The 19,845-nt window shown below is 38.2% G+C and overlaps 2 protein-coding genes across 4 annotated transcripts; one reads left to right on the forward strand and one right to left on the reverse strand.

Moving 5' to 3' along the window:
- The first annotated feature begins 1,130 nt into the window (after positions 1-1,130).
- rab34a (RAB34, member RAS oncogene family a) lies at positions 1,131-8,339 on the forward strand. 3 transcript variants are annotated; one of them, XM_041813607.1, is made up of 11 exons: positions 1,131-1,344; positions 2,659-2,776; positions 2,869-2,960; positions 3,042-3,110; positions 4,165-4,266; positions 5,058-5,122; positions 5,255-5,306; positions 5,398-5,479; positions 6,086-6,176; positions 7,286-7,393; positions 7,484-8,339. In XM_041813607.1, the coding sequence occupies exons 2-11, from the start codon at positions 2,702-2,704 to the stop codon at positions 7,546-7,548; spliced, it is 801 nt and encodes a 266-aa protein (XP_041669541.1). In that variant the 5' UTR covers positions 1,131-1,344; positions 2,659-2,701; the 3' UTR covers positions 7,549-8,339. The 3 variants fall into 3 exon arrangements, with proteins under 3 accessions (XP_041669541.1, XP_041669558.1, XP_041669550.1); XM_041813624.1 differs by having other exon boundaries at positions 3,045-3,110; XM_041813616.1 differs by lacking the exon at positions 1,131-1,344 and adding an exon at positions 1,413-1,614.
- A 573-nt stretch (positions 8,340-8,912) lies between these two features.
- Positions 8,913-15,057, reverse strand: zgc:174895 (uncharacterized protein LOC100126024 homolog). Its single transcript, XM_041810048.1, has 5 exons — positions 14,869-15,057; positions 14,619-14,712; positions 14,186-14,332; positions 10,112-10,207; positions 8,913-10,037 (listed from the first exon to the last, which is right to left on the reverse strand). Exons 1-5 carry the CDS (start codon positions 14,989-14,991, stop codon positions 9,895-9,897), a joined length of 603 nt encoding a protein of 200 aa, XP_041665982.1. The 5' UTR covers positions 14,992-15,057; the 3' UTR covers positions 8,913-9,894.
- Positions 15,058-19,845: the final 4,788 nt, after the last annotated feature.

The following is a 19,845-nucleotide window of genomic DNA, read 5'->3' on the forward strand; positions in this document are numbered from 1 at the left end:
TCAACCCACAGATTCATGATGGGATTGAAGTCAGGGCTTTGTGCAGGACAGTCCATAACGTTCACTTTGGTCTTCTGAAAGTAGTTCTTCCCCAGGAGTCACTTTTGGGTTGCTGTCATGTTGGAAGACAAAGTGACGACCCAGATCCAGTTTTGCTACTGACTGCTTGAGGTTTTTTTCTTCTTTAAAATCCTCACATATCCTTCTTTCTTCATGATTTCTTCCACTTTTATGAGATTCACACTTCCAGTATGCCCATATATAAGCAACATTTCTATGGCCATAGGACCATAATAATTTAGACTCTGGTAGTTTTTGGTTTATGTGAAATAATTCTGTTTCAGTGTCCAAAGTACTATAAAGTAAGCTTCCAAATTAAAGTATGATGTTTGGGACAGCAGTGTTAAAATGCCTTGCTCTGTTTTACAGCACTTGGGGAGGGGAGCTAATAATTACGTCCTTACCTGTAAGGGTCTCTTTACTTCCTCTATGAATTAAACAGTATTTGTTGTGTTCATTGCTAGGCAGCGAGAAGTGTTAAGAGCGCCCTCTGTAGTCCACATATCAAAATTGCATGCTTGATACCAGCAGCCCAGTGCAAAGGAAATCTTTTTATTTCTCTCAAGACTAAGGAAGAGCAGAAAAATATAAATATGGAGACCATTTAGTGATACCGTCATAGAGTATTTGACGCAATAATTATTAGCTGTTATTTGTATCTTCTCTGATTTTGTTTCATTCATAGTCAGGATCAAAAACATTGGTCAGCACTTGCAAAAATTACAGGTGTGATTGTGTTTACGTAAGAGCAGTTAAATGGGCTGGTAATTGAAACCTAATTTGCAAACACTGACAGCTGGATTACCATAAAATAATGTTATAAATGAAATGGGTACTTGATAAAATTCAAAAAGAAAAAAAAGAAAATGAACATTCTCGTTTATTATGTTGACCAAATTTACCATCGAAGCGTAAACCGGGCTGAACAGCCCACATTTAGCCTGCGTTTAGCCTAAATGAGGTGACATGGATAGGTGGATGGATTTTCAATCATTTCTCATTTCCTCCAGCAGAGGTCCCAGCAAAGAAATGTGGGAGGAAAAGAAAAAAAAAATACAAGATCCCGGGATCTGAGTCAGCAGCGGATCCATCCAGCAAACTGCTGTTTCCCCTCAACTAACGTGCATCGTTTTCGCTGTGTCCACCTCAAAATATAAACTTTAATAACGGATAATGAGCTTGAATGGGTTTATATGACAATAAAAAACAGCTGTGGAAGGAGAAAACGAGCTGAAAACACAGAAGAGAGAAGAGGAAAAGTTGTGAGCTGGCCATCTTGTTGAGGTAACATCTTTACGGAGTTTTGTTGCTCTAGCTCCCCGTTTCTAACCGCTGAATTTACTTGTGTATGTATATTGTCCCCTCTGGCGCTCCGTACTTTTCTAACGTTTGGTTTTACGATGTGAAATGATGCCCACCGGGCGTTTCGCTAAAAATTGACTTAAAAACGCGACTTTTCAGTAGTACGAAGAGTCGAGCTAAGCCCAGTAAATGAGTCATCTTGTTGTAGAGCTGGAGCTTTGATGAACAAGAGGATTAAATCAGATCTACACAGTAAGTGCATTAACGCTCATTACATGTGTCTGGTCTGGCTCTGTATGTGGTCACATAGCAACAAGAAGGACAAGACATTTTTTCTAAACGTGTCTCAGCTGTTTGACTCCAGTAGTCTTTTTGACTCAGGTCTCTTTCTGGATATGATTTCATTCATGTAACCATAGCCTTCACAGACTGGGGTGCGTGTGTTAGCATTGCGTGGGTAACGTGATAGCTGTCGAAATGTAAACAAATGTAACGACTGGGGAGGGTACATGGGATTGTTTAACCCAAATGGAGCGGATGTGGATTTTTCAAGGTAATAGAAAAAGGGTAATCTGTCTCTCACAATTGATTTTGGCCCGAAAAGAGATTATTTTGATTTTTTATTTGAAAATGGAGGGTATTAGCCTTAGTTTATGCGCGTCTGATGGAAAGATGTAGCCTTAGGTCATGTTATGTTACTACATTTAGAGTTCATGCTTCCTCTTTCTACAATTTGTTGACACTTCATATTACCTGAAGCAATATCTTATATTTTGCTAATATAATACAAAAGTAGGGCTGATTGGATACAGAAATAATCATATCGTCTCTAAGGACTTGGTTTGGCAACCGGATGGTTCAAGCCCCTGTCTTACCAAGTCTGGGAATTGTTCTGGTAACTGAAGAGTTGTCAGTTTGCTTCCTGAGTACTGCTGAGGTTCCCTTGTGCAAGGCTTCAATCTCCCAACTGCTCAGGCCGGGCCCTCCTTGTTGGCAGCAGCCCCTCACTGTCACATCTCTCTATTAATGCATGCAAATAGGATCACGTTGTGTGTCTAGCATGTTCAACCGCAGAGTAAAGACTGAATTTCCCCCAAGGCATGAAAAAAGTAGATGCTGTGTCTTATCAATATATTATATTGATAAGACACAGCATTTTTTTTATTGCACTGTCTGATATTTTTCCTTTATCTTTCCTTTTTATTGTTGTGCAGCTACAGGTCTGGTAAGGGTCAGTGAAAATTAAGGATCAAGTTAAAATGTAAGATTATTTATTCCTTTTTTCTCTCTTTTCAGCTCACCACATTATCCCTCTACTAAAAGTTCACCTCCAGGCTTCATGTCTGTCCGAGTTCCAGCCATGAGTGTTCTTCCTCCTGTTCGAAGGGACCGTGTTATTGCTCAGCTCCCTCAGGTACTCCAGTACAAATCCAGAACTGTAATAATACTAATGTTGTCTACCTAAAACACAGCTCAGCCTCACACATTCTTCTTATTGCATTGCAGTGTTTCAGGAAAGAGGCAGCCATGCACACCAGAGAGGATTTCAACAATAAAGTGAAGACGGCCTGCCAGGAGCAGCGCACCGGCACTGTGGGGTGAGCTCAGCAACCACAGAACAGAAGGTACCGGAGGTGTTTTTGAGGCACTGTTATTCACTTTTTGCTTTTTTATCTCAGCAGATTTAAAATCTCCAAGGTCATCGTTGTGGGGGATCTGGCTGTGGGTAAAACCTGTCTGATTAATAGGTAAGCTGTAAGACAGCCACTTAATCCGCTAAAGTGGGGCATGTCTGGGTAATAAATAACATGAAAAAGAAAGAATGTGCACCTCCTACAACAAAAATCCCCCTAATTTCTTTTTGTTTTGTGATTTTTTTCTGTTATCCTGCAACAAACAGAGGAACACCACAGATACCTGGCTGAGGCTTTATAACCTTTTCCCTAGAGGTAGTTAGGATAGACCAGCTAAATGCTCAAACATGCTTTAAAAAGAGCCACAAGTCCCATCACTGTAAGTGAGCCTGGTTGGACATTGGTGGTGGAAATGTATGCAAGTTTATGCTTTACTACGCCAAACAGTGCCAAACTGTACTGAACCAAACCAGAATCCTTGTTGGAAACTTAAATGTTGTCAGATTCTCTGCAGATACAGAAACCATCCAAAGCGTCAAGGTAAGATAATAGAATAGATGGGAAGTATTTAGTTTAAAGCCTAAAATAGTGTTGTTTTTTTAACTCATGAAATAATGAGTTTTATAGACTGTTGGTATCACAGGACATACATATATGGGTAAAGGTCTTGGCTGCCTGATCATTACACTGACAGTTACTGGAATGAAATTGTATTCAAATAACTGTATTTTAATGAAGAGTTGGTCCTCCTTTTGCTGCTATAACAGCCTCCAATTACCAATGTCTTTTGTCCATATAATGTAGCTTATGTAGCAGAAAAAAAGAAGCACAGCTATTCTATTAGAAGCAATGATGGAGCTGTGTAATGACGAAAAATCAAATGAAAGTGAAACATTTTTTCAAGGATTAGCTTTTTTAAGCTTTACTTTGGGCTATTGCCTTGATTACAGAGAAGGGCAGTGGATAGAGTTTGAAACAGGGATGAGAGAGTGGGGAATGACATGTGGGTAAGGAGTCACCAGTTGGACCAAACTCCAGGCCACCTGCATGCATTGATTGAGACCCAACTGCAAGGCCATCTGTGCCTTAATACAATTGCAGCTGATGGTGCATTACTGAATGTATTACTTCCTCCTTTGGATTTAACATACATGTTTGATGTTTTCAGGTTTTGCAAGGATGCTTTTGATAAGAACTACAAAGCCACGATTGGTGTTGACTTTGAGATGGAGAGGTTTGAGGTGCTGGGTGTTCCCTTCAGCCTTCAACTGTGAGTCTTCATTTATATGATTCAAACAATTTCAGTAAACTGTTGATAGTACTTTCACACATGAACTGTATGTGGGAATGCAAATGACCAAAAATTTCCTGCCAGTCCTGTAATAAAATTTGCACCTCAAGTTCATGTGAGCTGATGTGTGACTACAGCAGGAACTATTCAGGAAAATTTGACTGGGGTAGAGTAAGAGGGTTAGATGACATAAATATCCTCCTGTCTGGCACACAACTGGTGTAATCTCTGCTATGCAACTGACAATTTTTTCCTTTGGCATTGAGTCGATACTGTGAATATGTTGAACCACTGCTACTTGTCATCATAGCATCAGACTCTGTTGCTTCGTCTGCCATCTCCACATTTTTTCCTATGTATTGCCCTCCACCCCCTAACCCCCTTTACACGTCTGACAGTGGAAGTCTCTCGCTTTTTTTTTTTTTTTTTTTTGCGTATAGCTGGTGTCAGGCCAAAACCTTGTTTCTCCATCTTTTATGATTTTATTTTTTTCCCTAAATCAGTGCTCTTGGTTGCCCTTTACATCTGTCAGTGGGTTTTAACAAATTTTGAAGCAATGAAAAGTCTCAAAAAGATGCTGGCTATGACCATTCAGTGTTAAATTATTAGAAAAATACAGTATTCTTTTCAGTCCTTGAAAAGTGGTGATTTTGGAGATAAGATTCCCAACGCCAGCAATATGTAAACAATAAACTTAGGAAGAGTACTGTATTTATGAACACAAGTAGAGTTTGTCTCTTGTAATGCTTACTGGCCTCTCTGTGTTACAGCTGGGACACTGCAGGCCAAGAGAGGTTCAAGTGCATCGCTTCTACGTACTACAGAGGAGCCCAGAGTGAGAAATGAGTGTTTCAGGCTAAAAATCAACAAAAAAACAACAACAAAAAAATAAGCTAGAAATTAAAAAATCTTACATGCATAAAAGTTTAAACCCAATAATTGATGTACCATTTTCCTTTCTCTCCAGTTGTGATCATCGTGTTTGATGTTAATGATGTTGCCTCTTTGGGCCATGTGAGGTAACCGAATAAAAAAAAACGAGCAGATTTTTAAAATTCTTTCATTATTCCAGGCCAAAGGGTTTTAACTTGTTTCTGTTTCTGTCTACAGGCAGTGGCTCGAAGACGCCTTGAAAGAGAACGACCCCACTGCTGTTCAGCTGTTCCTGGTTGGCACAAAGAAAGACCTGAGTGTAAGTGTATCCCACCGTTGAAAGCAGACATGCCTGTAAACATTTTTTGTGTCTTTACTGGAGTCAAATGTCCGCTATTTGGTTTGGTGCCAGCAGCACAAAGCGTTCGTCTTCTGGCTTAGACCTCAGGAATGTTGTTTCTCCATCATTAACTAGACTGAGGGGGAAATGATAGATACAGGACATTTCTAAGATTGTTGAGCTTTAAACACTGAGTTCTTCATTTATTTTAGTCTTTTTGGACATTTTAACCATGGCTGTTGTAATCTGTAAAAAAAGGGTAAAATCCTGGTAATAGTCATTTACAATTGCAGGGTTTTAAGATGTTTTCTGTTTGCCTAGTAAATTTTATTCCAGTATTTTTTGACTTTTGAAACAAAGTCACATTTTATTCTGTACAAATTGAGCTTAAGGCTAAACAGAAATTCAGTTGCATACCATGGTTAAACATTGATTTATTCTTTTTTATGCAATATTACAAAAAAGCATTTCTGACTTTGTGGGAATGATTTTCTGTGCTCTTATGATACAGAAAATGATTAACCTTGTTTTTTACTTGTGCTTACCTGAATTCAACACGTCTAACTTGGCTGCTTTCTCTGACAGTCTCCTGCCCAGTATTCTCTGATTGAACAAGACGCCATCAAACTAGCGCAAGAGATCACAGCAGAGTATTGGGCGGTATCATCCCTGACAGGTGAGGTTTTTTTTTTTTTTTTTTTCCTTAACTTATTTTATTCTATTTTTTATTATTGTCATTTTAATCCAGGAAAAATGATAATGTAGTAACATATTGGTAACAAACTGGTAACACTCGAGCTGGTACACTCAATTTTAAAATTCAGCCATTTTTGAGATTATGATGGATGGAGGCTTGATGTCTTTTCTTTAACTGTTATTTTGGGGTGGAAAAAAATTTAGTAACTACTTGTTTTTTGTTTTTAAATGCTTTTGCCAAGTTTTGGGAATTGAAGGACAACCTTTAGCCTCACAATCACATTATGGCTGACCTTCAAATGACTATAACGCCCTAAAAACTTTGAATTTATGGGTCAGAAAGAAGTTTTTTTTTTGTTTGTTTGCAAATAAGCAATTTGTACCACATCGAAAATTTCTGTCTTTGGCACTGAAGAAAACCAATGTGGTCAAACTATTAAGAGGTTTGTCAAAATATCACGTCTCTAGATGGTTCTTCTTAATCTTCTTTTCTTTACAGAGCTACATGCAGTATAAATGCAGTAGCTACAGTGCCCATAAAAAGCATTCACCCCCTTGGATGTTTGACTCTTTTATTGATTTTATAAATCAATCATGGTCGGTATAATTTGGCTTTTTTGACAAAAAAGAGAAAAATACTTTTTAATGTCACTAGGAAAATTCATCTTGTCTTTAAACCATTTCTGTATAGCTTTCGCTGTAATGCTTAGGTTATTGTCTTGCAGGGAAATAAATCTACCAAGTTGTAGTTCTCTTGCAGACTGAAAAGGATTGTCCCCCAGGGTTTCCCATATTTTATTGCATTCATTTTACCCTCAATCTACCGCATGATGCTGCCACCGCCATGCTTCATAGTGGGGATGGAGTGTTTGGTGTGCTCTAAACATAGCGTCTTGTCTGATGGCCACAAAGGAAGAACTTTCTCCAAGGGTGTGAATACATTTTATAGGCACTGTATTCAGGAGAAAGCTTTCCCTGAGATGTCGTAGTAAGGGGTTATTATTTAAAATCAAGCAGAAAATTTTGCTTCAACACTCCCACCACATTAATTTCCTTCCGTCCCTTACTAATCTGTCTTTCATGCTGCAGGAGAAAATGTCAAAGAGTTTTTCTTTCGAGTTGCATCGCTTGCTTTTGAGACCAACGTTCTTGCTGAGTTGGAGAAAAGTGGAACACGACAAATTGGGGAGGTAGTCAGTAAGTATCCAAAAGAAGTCTATGATAAAGAATCATATTTGTTCTTATGTTACAAAGCTCTGAGACACTGCTGTTTCTTCTTTCCTCCAGAAATTAACAGCACTTCAAACAACCTGTACACTACATCCAAGAAGAAACAGTCAAACTGCTGTTAGTGAAGATAAAAGTGGGAGTTTAAAGTCAGAGCTGTGGCCTGAAAAGGAGGTTTTCCTCGGTGGAAAAAGACTGCGGCTGCACTCCAGCTCATTGGAGGGACTTCTGTGGTCAGAGCAGGAGGAGAGACGCTGAACTTCCTGACATATTGAGTTCAGTTTTTTCTGGACTGGAAAGAGGTTTCTTTCTGTGGGTGTGGATTCTTGTGGCGTTACTCAGTTTAACTTGTGACACAGCAATTACACCAAATGTCTGGTACTGCAGATTCCACAGCATGACATGTTCAAGTGTCTCAATGCTTTTAACTTTCTTAGGGCTTGAATTCATTATTCTGTTTTGCTGCTGTAGTTTTTTCTTCTTCACAATAAGATTGTCATATACTTTTAGGTTTTTGCTGTTTTTGTTGTACCTGGTCTCAGGTATTGTTGATGGGAGGTTCTCAACTCATGTGAGAAGTATGCATTAAAGGACACAAAAGGCAAAGATTTAAGATAAAAGAAAAAGACAGTTTTTCTTTTCTTTTTTTATTGTTTTGCTTAACTTTCCAGTTAACCTCCCCGTAGTCCCCTGAGTTTTCTCTTATAAATTGGGAAGTTGTTTTTTTTTTTCTACAGTGTATGCTTAAAAGGTACTTTTCACTTTTTGTTCACAATCACATGAATGACTGGATTAGCAGTATGACTTTTATATAAAAAACTTAAACTGTGTATGTGCAGGAGTGTTGATATTTTTTACATTTCTTTTCTCTGAAATGTCTCAGTATGTTTTAAAATAATAAAAATATTACATGTAATTCAATGGAGTATTTCAGGATCATTTCATTTCATTGAAACTTACAATTTGCAAGCCCTCAAAGTAAAAAATATGATTAGATACTAGAAAGCCCTGTTTGGTAGGTAGGGCTGTTTGATATTGAAACAACCTTTCATGATTGGTTCATCAGGATTCACCTACAGAGCTTTCAGAACTATTCAGACCCCCCTTGCTTTTTACCATTTTTGTTATATTGCAGCCTGTAGTCTCAATCTACACTGAGTACAGTTTTTTTCATATATTTGCAAAAAAATCAAAAAGTCTGTTGTCAGTGTAGATCAATGAAACAAAATGTTTTTTTTTTCAACTGTGGCATCAGGCTACAACATAAAATAAAAAACTGAAAGGGGTCTGAATGCTCTGTATGCAAAGAATTTTGACTATTGTGCCACAATGATTTCTTTTCACAGTAATTTTTAAAATATATATTTTGGGGCTCTTTATGCCTTTCTTTGCTTTGAAACTTAAGTTCTGTTACAAAAAAAATCCAGAGAATCTCAGCAGCACAACCATTTATTGTCAAGCAATGAATGAATCAAATTAAGTTGTGAAGGTTTTAATGAAAATATAAAATCTGTTGCATTAAAGAGTGAATTTGTAACCATGATTTAAACTATCCCTTGGCTACTACTGTCATGTGATTAAATTTTGTTAAAAATGTTCAAAGTTTGTGTAGGACACAAATTTTACAGGTTACTTTGGTGTTTGCGTTGGTTTACAGCAAGGAAGAATCAATTAAAGACCATGGAGCACATTTAAAAGGAATGATTAATAACGTGAGTATGAAGGCCCTGAAGGAAAATGTTCTGAAGACCAAGTTACAATATGAGTACTTAGATTTGAGTACTCAAAGATACTAAGTACAAATGTGAAAATGTAATACATTTACAGTTCTTAAAATTATTCTGAAAGTTTATATTATGTTGTATTTTAATCGGATATTCCTCACCCCTCCTTTTGACAATTTAGCAGCATATCATTTACAGCCTATTCTACATTTAGCATCCTAATTTTAAATAAATAAAGAATAAACAAAGATGGATGGATAAACAATCTCATGCTAACAAGATGGTTTCTGTGTGCACCAGAGAGTTGATTTTTTGACTTTTTCCTGCCCTTGATCCCTCAGGGGCTCTGGTTGATAGCAGGCAGCACGTAAAGATGGAATTCAACAAATAGCTCTTCATGGTCTGCCAGCTGCTGGTTTTGTTTCAACCCAGAAAAGAAAACAATGTTTATACAAATCTTTCTATGGAAATGAAAAGGAGTTTATGTTTAATTCAAAAGTGCAAGGATACAGTATGTTGTTAGATTTTAGGAAGCAATGTAATAAAAATGTATTATTTGCATAGAGATAGGTGCTACAGTGTGATACGAAAGATTGCTTAGATAAATTGGCAACAATTTCACAGTTTTTCATAACAGACTACAAAATATCAATGCAGATAAAACTATTTCTTGATGTTCTCTTTACAAAATATCAGTTTCCAAGTTTGCTTCTTAAAGGGAGAAAATAGGAAATCTTGCTTTTTTGTTCAGTTTTTGAAGTCTTTAAAGGAATTGAGACGCTTCTCGTCAATCTGGATCTGGAGTTCTTCAGGGATACAGTGTGAGAATTTGTAGTTTTCTTTAATCCACTTTCCTCCCTCCGTGTTCTCAATGGCCACGGCTGCAACACCTGCAGGCAATGGAGGGTGACATAAGTGCTCAAATACTGAAGATCATCAAATTGTCTCATGTTGTATTACAGACCAACGACTGTGGCTCCCAGTTTCTCCACCAGTTGGATCGCGGCCTTCATCGTGCCACCAGTCTCTATCCATTGGTCCACTAGCAGCACCCTCATACCTGCATCATTTAATAAAACAATAGCTAGTTATTTAAGCTGCACAGTGTAAAACAGTTATACAAGGAAAAACAATATTAATTATTGTTTTTGTATTTCCACAGGCAGAAAAATCAGGACTTGGTTCGCAAAATATTTTAAAAAATCATCACATATCAGGAGTTCTGCACCAGCATGTGGAGTTTTCTTCTAGTAAAATACTGCAACTGATTTAAGCTGAAAATGCCAAATAAGGGACTGTGTCGTATGCCTGCAGAATTCGCTTCTTATTTGTGTTAGAGACTGTTTCAGATTAATCCTCATCATTTAGGAAGACGAACTATAAACCCTTGACAGTTGTAAGAATAATCATGAAGGCTGATATCCGACGTTTTCAAATGAAAGAACACAGATTTTTTTTTTTGGTTCGCCATTATTATATTTTGTTCATAAAAGCCACTCATTTTCAACTGATAAATGAAACTGTTGCCAACAGCTTATTGATCTCTGACAACTATGCAGTGTTGCCCGAGTTTAGCTTTAAACAATACCTTCCTTTTTCATGTGTTGCATTGTCGCTATAATAGCCTTACTTGCAGCTTGAGCAGTGACCAGATCAAAGGTGAAGCCACATTCACCCCTCCATTTATAGCAGAAAAGTCATCGGCATTATCCCTTGGTTCCCCAGAGGAGTGCCTGTTCATTTGCTTCTGGTGAGTCTGAGTTTAACTCTAAATAGGCAGTTAGATAGATGCTTCACTCTGGCTTACTGTGGCTATGAAGCTGAAAAAGTACCTGGTTTCTCTGTACATTACCTTGCAATCAATGGGTAATGAGATTTGCCAAAATAAAAGCACTATGATTAAGATGTGATTTGACATATTATTAGTGGCACTGGCATGTGGATATCTGTTTGATGTGATAAATAAATACTCAACAGATCACTGTCAATAGGAGTCAGGTGTCATTACTGCAGATTGCAATGCACCTGCCTTTGTTCTTCATATAGATTTTTTTAACACCAAAGCCTGCTTATTTGTGATTGTTCAATATCACTAAAACTATAATAGTACTGCAAATAGATACCAGCCGATTTTTAACAAAGTCAGATCCTGTGTGTGCCGATTTTACTTACTCCACTGGTCCTATGAAAGTATTAACCCCTTGGATATTTTACCTGTTTATTGATTTTACAAATCAATCATGGTCAACATATATATATATATATATATATATATATATATATTTTTTTTTTTTTTTAAATTTATTTATTTATTTTTTTGGTTAAATAAAAATACAAAAAAACTCTTTAAAAGTAAAAACAGATTTCTACTATGTAATGTCAATTAAATAAAAATATGCAATGTAAAACATGCAACTGCATAAATATTCATCTTTTTAAAAGTGACTGACCTAATTCAACAGACGTCAAGCCAATTGGTGCTAGTGGTCTCACAAATGTGAAATGGGAATCACCCGAGTGAAGTGAATATGTCTCAAGTGATTGTAATATAAAGACACCCCTGAAAAGTCCAGTCACTTGTTAATCAGTATTCCTGGCTACCACTACACCATGAAGGAAGAAGAACACTCCAAGCAACTCAGAGAAAATGTTATTAAAAAGTGTAAGTCAGTAACCTAACTCGTCAGATGGATGTGTTTCACACATCCATCTGGAAAACTACTCAAAGACAGCATTTGGGAAAGGGCAGAGCCGTTGAAAAAAAACTCGGAGGGTGATTGGCTGAACGTTCTGTCTGTCACATCTTTACAGGCCAATCAGAGCTACAAAACACGTGACGTAGCCGCCAGCGAGCTGCACCCCTACCGAAGGAGTAAACTCCATTAGATAATGTGAACCATGGCGACTATAAAAACATGTCAGTATAGGAGTTTTGTTGTTTTGAAAAGGAAACAACTCACTGCTGTTCTTTGTTCTTCTTTTAACAAAGAAATGTCGTCAAGGTCTGATAAAACTGGCGCTTTAGCAGCATCCACGCTAATGTCTTCCGCCATAACTACACTGGTCTCTTGTTACGTCACAACTCCGCCGCGCCCAAAAGTACTGCCCCTCTACGCTGATTGGTCCTGTCACTTTCTAACCGGGCCCAAACAGTTCAGATGGGAGCTTTGCAAGATGGATTTGCCGGTGAGAAACACGGAAACGGGCGTATCCACCTGCTTTGCAAGGTTAGTAAGTCGGAGGATTGATACAAAAAAATGTTCAAGGCACTGAACATCCTCCTAAGTTCAGTGAAATCCATCATCAAGAAATGGAAGGAATATGGTACATGTGTAAATCTGACTAGATCAGGCCAGCCTCACAAACTGAGTGATCGCGCAAGAAGACTAATGAGAGAGGCCACCAAGATGCCTATGACTAATCTGAAGGATTACAAGCTTCACCAGCTGAGACAGAAGTGACTCTGCAACAACTGTTGCCCAGGTTCTTCACCAGTCAAAGCTTTATGGTAGAGTGGCAAAGAGAAAGCCAAACTACTAAACTACTTAATCTCAGCCAGAGTTCACCAAAAGGCATGTAGGAGACTCTATGGTAAAATGGAAGAAAGGTCTTTGGTCTAATGAGACCAAAATTGTGCTTTTTGGCTTCCCAACAAGACACTTGTCTGGTGGACACAAAACACATCACCACAAACACACCAGCCTCACTGTAAAGCACTGCGGTGGCAGCATCACGCTGTGGGAATGCTTCTCGGCTGCTGGCCATGGCAGGCTTGCAAAGGTAGAAGACTAGTGCAGCAAAATATAGGAAAATCCTGGAGGATAATCTTATCCAATCACTTATATATTACATATTTTTGTTTAATTAAAATTACTTTGTAGAAATCGGTTTCACTTTGACATTCTTTTGGTTTTTTTTTTGCCCTCCCCCAAAAAAATCAATTTATATTGACCATAATTACTTAATAAAATCAATTAAAGGGTAGAATATCAAAGAGGGTGAATACTTGTTATAGGCACTGTATATAAATAGATCTGTGACTACAGATAATAGACTGTTGTTTCTAAATATGACAATGATCCCACAATATTGTGAAAAAAAACATTCACAAACTGCAAGCACAGCTGTTTCAGCTCACATAAAGATTAAATTCCCCCCCAAAAAACAAAAATGAAGTAAATAATCAAGATGAAATATAGATTCTTTCAACTCTGTCTACAAAACTTACTAGAGGAAAACAAAATGAAGCACATCAATAAAGTTCCTTTGTTTGCTGACAAAGGAGATCTTTGTATGTTTTTAGCTGATTATGAGAAAATAATATCTTAAAAGATGTCATTACAAAAAGCAATATCTCCTAGATTACACTAGAGGGTGCTGTGCTGCAGAAAATAACCGAACATTATGTTGAGGAAAACTGCAGTTTCAGTCAGTCAAACATTGTTATGGGATTAGGGTTTAATAAAATCTATTGACAGAATTTTAAACTGTTTTATTAAAAAAAAAAATGTTATCTTTGACGAAAAACACCATTGTTATTCAGCAGATCTACCCTCTGAGATGTTAGGAATGAAGAATGAATGTGATTTGGACTTTGATAAAACACTGTTATAAAAAGTGAAAGTGTTTAGACTGTTGCTCAGTATTTTCTTCTACTGAACAAGAAATTGATTGAAAAAATGTATTTTGTCAAAGTTTTGTTATCCTTCTAACTCTCCTTATTGTAACAGCTGTGAGAAGGAGTTTTCCTGCCCGCATCCTCAAAAGCATTCCCCTTTATGGAGGATTTTCTGTGTTAAATGGGAATGCAAACAAACACAGCTTTTCTTTTAACATTCAAATTTAGACTTGAAATGCTTAACAAAGTTATAGACATTTAAAAAAGCTATCATTGGTACTTGAATATTGTCTCTACTTTTATTTGAACATAATGCTTCCACTGCCCTGAGCTGTCCAAACACTGTCAGCTGTGTAAACACTGATGCAGTCAGGAGAATTCTTGACAATATTAATGTGTAGGAAGCAAAGGAAGATTAACCTGGTTTAAGCACATCCACTCTTACTTCCATAGTCTTTTCTCTGCCTGTGTAATCTGTGTAGTTTTGGTTTTCTGTCGTCACACACAGGTGTCCTGCTTTACGGATGGCGAGAAAACCTTTTCCAAGAGTGGTGGCCACAGACGCCCCTTAAAAACAAACAAAAAAACAAAAATAAAAGCATTCAGCAACACTGACAGAATCAAATCCAACACATGATCACTCCTAACATGACAGAACAGTTTATGCATTGCCATGTAGTGAGGTGTAGAGGGGCTGAAATGTCTAAATTTAGTAACTTTGCCAGAGGGGTTAGGTTTCCTGGTGCACGCAGTGGCAGAGTAACAACCTCTTAAAATAAGATTGGTGTTAAGACTCTATGTGCGCTCCCACTTTGCCTACTTTTAGCGTCCTTAACAGGAATTATTTTCTCACCAAGAATGAAGCCCATTGCATCTATCCCACCAACCAGGTCAATGGTGTCATTGAGAAATGGACCAATAAGGTCTTTGGCACAGTCAGCAAGAGCCTGAATTAAAAGGAAGAGTAAACAAACAGTTCAAAATACACACACGCCCTGTGCATTTCTACAGTTACAAACCAGCTTTCCTGCAACAGTAGAAATACAACTACAGCATAAAATAACGTCTTAGTAACTTAACAAGATCCTCATTTTCAATCAAACCTGGGGATTGCAGTAGAGTCTGGACGGGTCCAGCCAGGCAAATGTTGGTCCTTTTGTGTTTGGTGCCATCAGACAAAGGTACCATCCTTTGCGTCTGTCTGCAGAAAGATCCAACACGTCCATTTGCAAAACAAGACTCGGCTGCCCTGTCAGAGAGGGACTGTGGTGAATGGACCGGACTGTGAATGAGCGTGGCGTCACCAGTTTCAGGTTCAAGAGGGGAGGACAGTGGGAGGGATGGGACTGTTAATTATATTCCACTGCACTTTGTGAAATGGCATTACTCTAAAAAACTTTAGAAGAGGCTAAGAGACTAGTCAGAGGTGAAACAAGTTATCTAGTTATGAGGAATACATTTCACTTTTGAGGAGTCCATAAAAACTATGAACATTTTTTAAGCAATCATGAGAATATTCAGGAGATGTATACATTTTTAAGACCTTTTGAAAACAAATTTTCATCAAATTTCCTCTCAGACCTTTTTCAGTGGGAATTCAAAAACTTTATGAAAGTCCTCAAAAAATTCAGAAATATATATATATAAAAAAAAACTTTTAAAAGTGAAAATCTGCAAAATTGCTTTTCAAGCAAGCTTAGAATTTTTTCATGATATTTATTAGTGATTTTTTTTATTCATTATTTTGTGTGTGTGTGGGGGGGGTGTTACACTGATTTATTTTTTTTATCTTTAAAAAAAATCTAATTCTTCAGATTTTGGGGGGTAACTTTATGAATATTTGTTGTGTAGATTATGCACCTAGAGAAGAACTGTAACCATTTGACATAAAGTTAGAATTAATATTAGACTGGAGTAGGACGAATGATCCTATGAAATTATTATTTCTCCCCTGGTTCATGCCTCAGGCTGTTTCTCTATTATGGTGGACAGAGCAGTGGTCTTTATGTCTTTATCTTGAGAAAAAGGTGTTTAAACAAGTTCAGGTTACATTCATAATCAAACCTTTTCATTGTGATTACGCCAAATGTTCCTGCTCTCAGACTGGAATGTTTTTACAATTATCAAGTAAACCCATATTATGTTTCATCTGAGTTGTGTAAAAGGATTCCAGCAGAGTAAGCAGAAACTGCTCTTTCCCACAGTTTGGATTTATATAACGACAATCAAATAAACTTAAGTTGATGCAACACTTTAACTTGACCTGACCTGCACTTTTGCACTCTGATTGTATACTTGCAATGTTTTATAGATATTATATGCTTATCTGATAGCTAAGGCTATAGTGAAGTACATCAAGATGTTTAATGTTCTCACAGAGAAATGGATCTGGAATACTACTGTTATAATCATGTGATGGCAGCTTAAACAAAATTAAACATTAACTACCACCTGCTGGTTTGTAAGGAATACTACTGATGGAGTAAGGGACGTTTAGTAATGGGTCAAGCAGAAGGGCTGAGGGCCTTTCTGTGGTGGGATGAGTAAGCATGGGATGAAATGAGGCCCAGTGACCCTGACCTTTGACCTCCAAAATCAAATCAGTTCATCCATCAGTCAGAGAGGACATTTGTGCAAAGTTTGAATAAGGTTCCATATGATATTCTGTGGACTGGTGAGACATAATTTATGCATCTGAAGTAAAACTAACAACATTTCATGAAAAGAACATCATGCCAACAGTCAAACATGGTAGTGGTAGTGTGATGTCTGCCTCAAGGTCTGGATGCCGTAATTAAAGGAACCATGAATTTTATCTATGTTATCTACCAGAAAATCCAGAAGGAGAATGTCTGGCCATCAATTTGTGACCTCCAGCTCAAGTCAATTGGGATATGCAGCAGGACAACGATCCGAAATACAACAGCAACCTCAGTCAACCCTTGTATGGCTTTCAAAAACTCAGGGTTTTGGAGTCAAAGTCATGACTTAAATCTAATTGAATTGCTGTGGCATGACCTTAAACAGGCCATTGATGCTTGAAAATCCTCCAGTGTGACTGAATTATAACAATCCTGCAAAGCAGAATGGGACAAAATTCCTCCAGAGTGATGTAAAAGACTCATTTGCAGTTATCAAAAATGCTTGATTGTAGTTGTTGCTGTCAAGGGTGGAACAACTAGTCATAAGGTTTAGGGAGCAATCATTTTTTCACATAGGGCCATAGGTTTAGATAGCTTTATCCCCTTAATAGATAAAATTATCATTTAAAAAACCTCATTTTGTCTCTACTCTGGTTATCGTTGTCTAATAATAGTATTATTTTGATGATCTAAAACATTTAAGTGTGACAAAATACACCAAGGTTCATTCATACATCAGTAGAGTATGTCCTTCATTGTTTGATACATGCATGAAGAACTCTTCATAAGGTACAGACAAAGCCAAAAGTTTAAATCAAGAGACAAAATGAAATGAGGTAGCAGCTAAAAAATGCTGTAGATTCTTCTGTAAAGTCTGTGTTTAACCATGAAAACACGTTTGATTTAAATGGTCTTGTATGCTGAACAAGTTAACCACACTCTTATGATTCAAACACTGACTCACAGTTTATCCAGGGGGCGCTGTTTAGCAGCTGGCCGGTCTGTAGAGAAGGCTGACTAACAGGAGTGTTACCCAGCAGTGTATTTAATCAAGTGTCACCTTTCTGTTTTACTGTACTTGTCTTAGCTTCCCTGTGGTCAGTGGGATTATTTGCCTTAGTTTCAGCCCCTCCTGCAGTGACCACTTTAATTCATGAGAAACTTTTTTTTTTTCCATTCCCTCAAGATTTGGTCGAATGTTGCCTCTGGTGATTTTACATCATTTCTCTCCGCCTTCCAACAATCGGATTTCAGTGCCTTGAGTAGGCTGGATCTCCGCCTCTAGAGCTCCCTGTAAGACCAACCATGTGACTCAGACACAGGGCTGATTAGAAACCCAATCTGACAAGAGCTTTTTCTTCTCTTCTCAGAAAGTCAAAGATTAGCAATGCAGAGGGATATTTGCTGTGCATCATTTTCTTAACTTGCATGTGATTTTACTCTGTTTACAATACTACACATGGAATGGAGGTCTACATAAGAAACGTGCAGCCAGTCTCCTCATATTCCTATTTTTTTAATCAGTGAAACAAGTTTGCCACTAATTACTAAATAAAGCTTTTTTTAAAAAAATATGTAATTCATGCATAGGTTGTTTTACCATTGGGTTAAGGTAGGCAACTGATTGGGTCCTTGTGCACCAAAGGGCCTCAAGGCATAGGCAGAATAGATGTGCATCAAATGTGAGGAATATTTTTTAAATAATAATAATAATTCATACGTAATATAGATAAGGTGGCCATAGAGCATAAAACAGCACAGCAATTGAGTTTCTAATCAAAAAATTCCCTGGGAATTACTCCTGATCCCATTATACTGGGGTTCCAGCCCCTGAAAGCCCCATCATGTCACCATATCTGGTGAAGTAGGTCTATATAGTGTTACAACCCTGGCTCAAGGACGCAACACAATGGAGCAGAAACCGATCACAGGTTAACAAAAGTATTTTATTACAAAACTTAGGTTTAACAATGTAAATTAGGATGATAGCTGAAGAACATGGCTGGTCTGGCTGCAGGCTGAGAGAGAGTGAGGAGTTGTTCTGCTTTGACTTAAGTAGACTCCCCGCAGGTGCAGACGGTCAGAGCCGGATTGTGTAGGCGGAGCAGTGCCACCCATGGAGTCTTCATATGGAGGCCATGAATTGCCACAGTAACCTAAAAACCTTCAATACTAAGCGTTTGGGAAAGGAAAAAAAACTTGGAGTGTGATTGGATGAATGTTCTGTCTGTCACATCTTTACGGGCCAATCAAAGCAACAAAACATGTGACGTAGCTGCGACCAATGTGCGCGTGCGCAGCTACCGAGGAATAACGCGAACCATGGCAACTATAGACATGTCAGTACACAACTTTTGTTGTTTTTGAAAAGAGAACAACTCACTGCTGTTCTTTGTTCTTCTTTTAACAAAAAAATGTCAAGTTCTGATAAAACTGGCGCTTTAGCAGCATCCATGCTAAGCTCTTGCGCCATAATTGCATTGGCCTCTTGTTGTTGCTTGCTTACGTCACGACTCCGCCGTGCCTGAGAGTACTGCCCCTCATTGCCGATTGGTCCTGTCACTTTCTAACCAGGCCAAATGGTTCAGAAGGGAGCTTTGCAAGGTGGATTCGCTAGTGAGAAACAAGAAAACAGGTGTATCCATCTGCTTTGCAAGGTTAGTGCCACAGAGTGCCTCAGAGAAAATGAATATTAGAATGGCATATAAAACACGCATACATAACAATAGAAATAGGCCAATAAAATAATAGATTACTATGTGGCACAATGGCATAAATAAAAAACAAATGTGATTTTTGACAGACCCTGTACCTACAGTGCACATAGAAAAATTGCAAAAGCAGTTGTCTGACTACCAAAACGTACCTTGAACATATATTTATTCTTATATTGAGCCTAGACAAGATTAATCTCTGAATTTCTCTGAAAATTGCAACTGTCTCTCTCTCCTTTTCCGTCGCATTTTGAAATTAGGCTGTTTCACACGTGATGTTGGTCGCCTTGGGGAGCCAGACGTTTCACAGGCATATGTGCCTGGGCTTGTGGCCACTTTTGGAAAACCACATGCCTCTCGAGATCCTGAGTCTCTCTAGGCAGACTTCAGGTCTGATACCCTGGCTGCTGCCCATAAAAACATCCCAAGGTTACAGAAGAGAAAAGGGGGGCCTCATCTCTGAGGAAACCATGGCAGGGTGATGGAGAGAGATGCAGAGGCCAGGGCTCATGGCCTGTGCTGCGCAAGACAGTAGAGGGCCAACTGGGCACAAGTAATGCCCAGCTTACAGGGCCATACAGAGCCTCAAGGCAGCTGCATCCTCTCCATGTTGCTCTACAGTAAAGGTGCCTGATGGCACAATCCTGACAGAAGTGTCAGATATCAAGGAATGATGGTCTGGTTACTCTGGAGAGTACTTTGAACTGGGCAGACCTTCCCACTG

Source organism: Cheilinus undulatus, linkage group 2, assembly GCF_018320785.1.
Source record: "Cheilinus undulatus linkage group 2, ASM1832078v1, whole genome shotgun sequence".
In the NCBI taxonomy this organism is placed as follows: domain Eukaryota; kingdom Metazoa; phylum Chordata; class Actinopteri; order Labriformes; family Labridae; genus Cheilinus; species Cheilinus undulatus.

Excerpts from the sequence above, each read along its gene's own strand:
- zgc:174895 (XM_041810048.1), bottom strand. The coding sequence starts at position 14,991 with ATGGACGTGTTGGATCTTTCTGCAGACAGACGCAAAGGATGGTACCTT. Across the intron at positions 10,208-14,185 it reads AGTGGATGTGCTTAAACCAG|GTATGAGGGTGCTGCTAGTG; the intron begins GTTAATCTTCCT and ends TAAATGATGCAG. Across the intron at positions 10,038-10,111 it reads ACTGGGAGCCACAGTCGTTG|GTGTTGCAGCCGTGGCCATT; the intron begins GTCTGTAATACA and ends CATTGCCTGCAG.
- rab34a (XM_041813607.1), top strand. The coding sequence starts at position 2,702 with ATGTCTGTCCGAGTTCCAGCCATGAGTGTTCTTCCTCCTGTTCGAAGG. Across the intron at positions 2,777-2,868 it reads TTATTGCTCAGCTCCCTCAG|TGTTTCAGGAAAGAGGCAGC; the intron begins GTACTCCAGTAC and ends ATTGCATTGCAG. Across the intron at positions 4,267-5,057 it reads GTTCCCTTCAGCCTTCAACT|CTGGGACACTGCAGGCCAAG; the intron begins GTGAGTCTTCAT and ends TCTGTGTTACAG.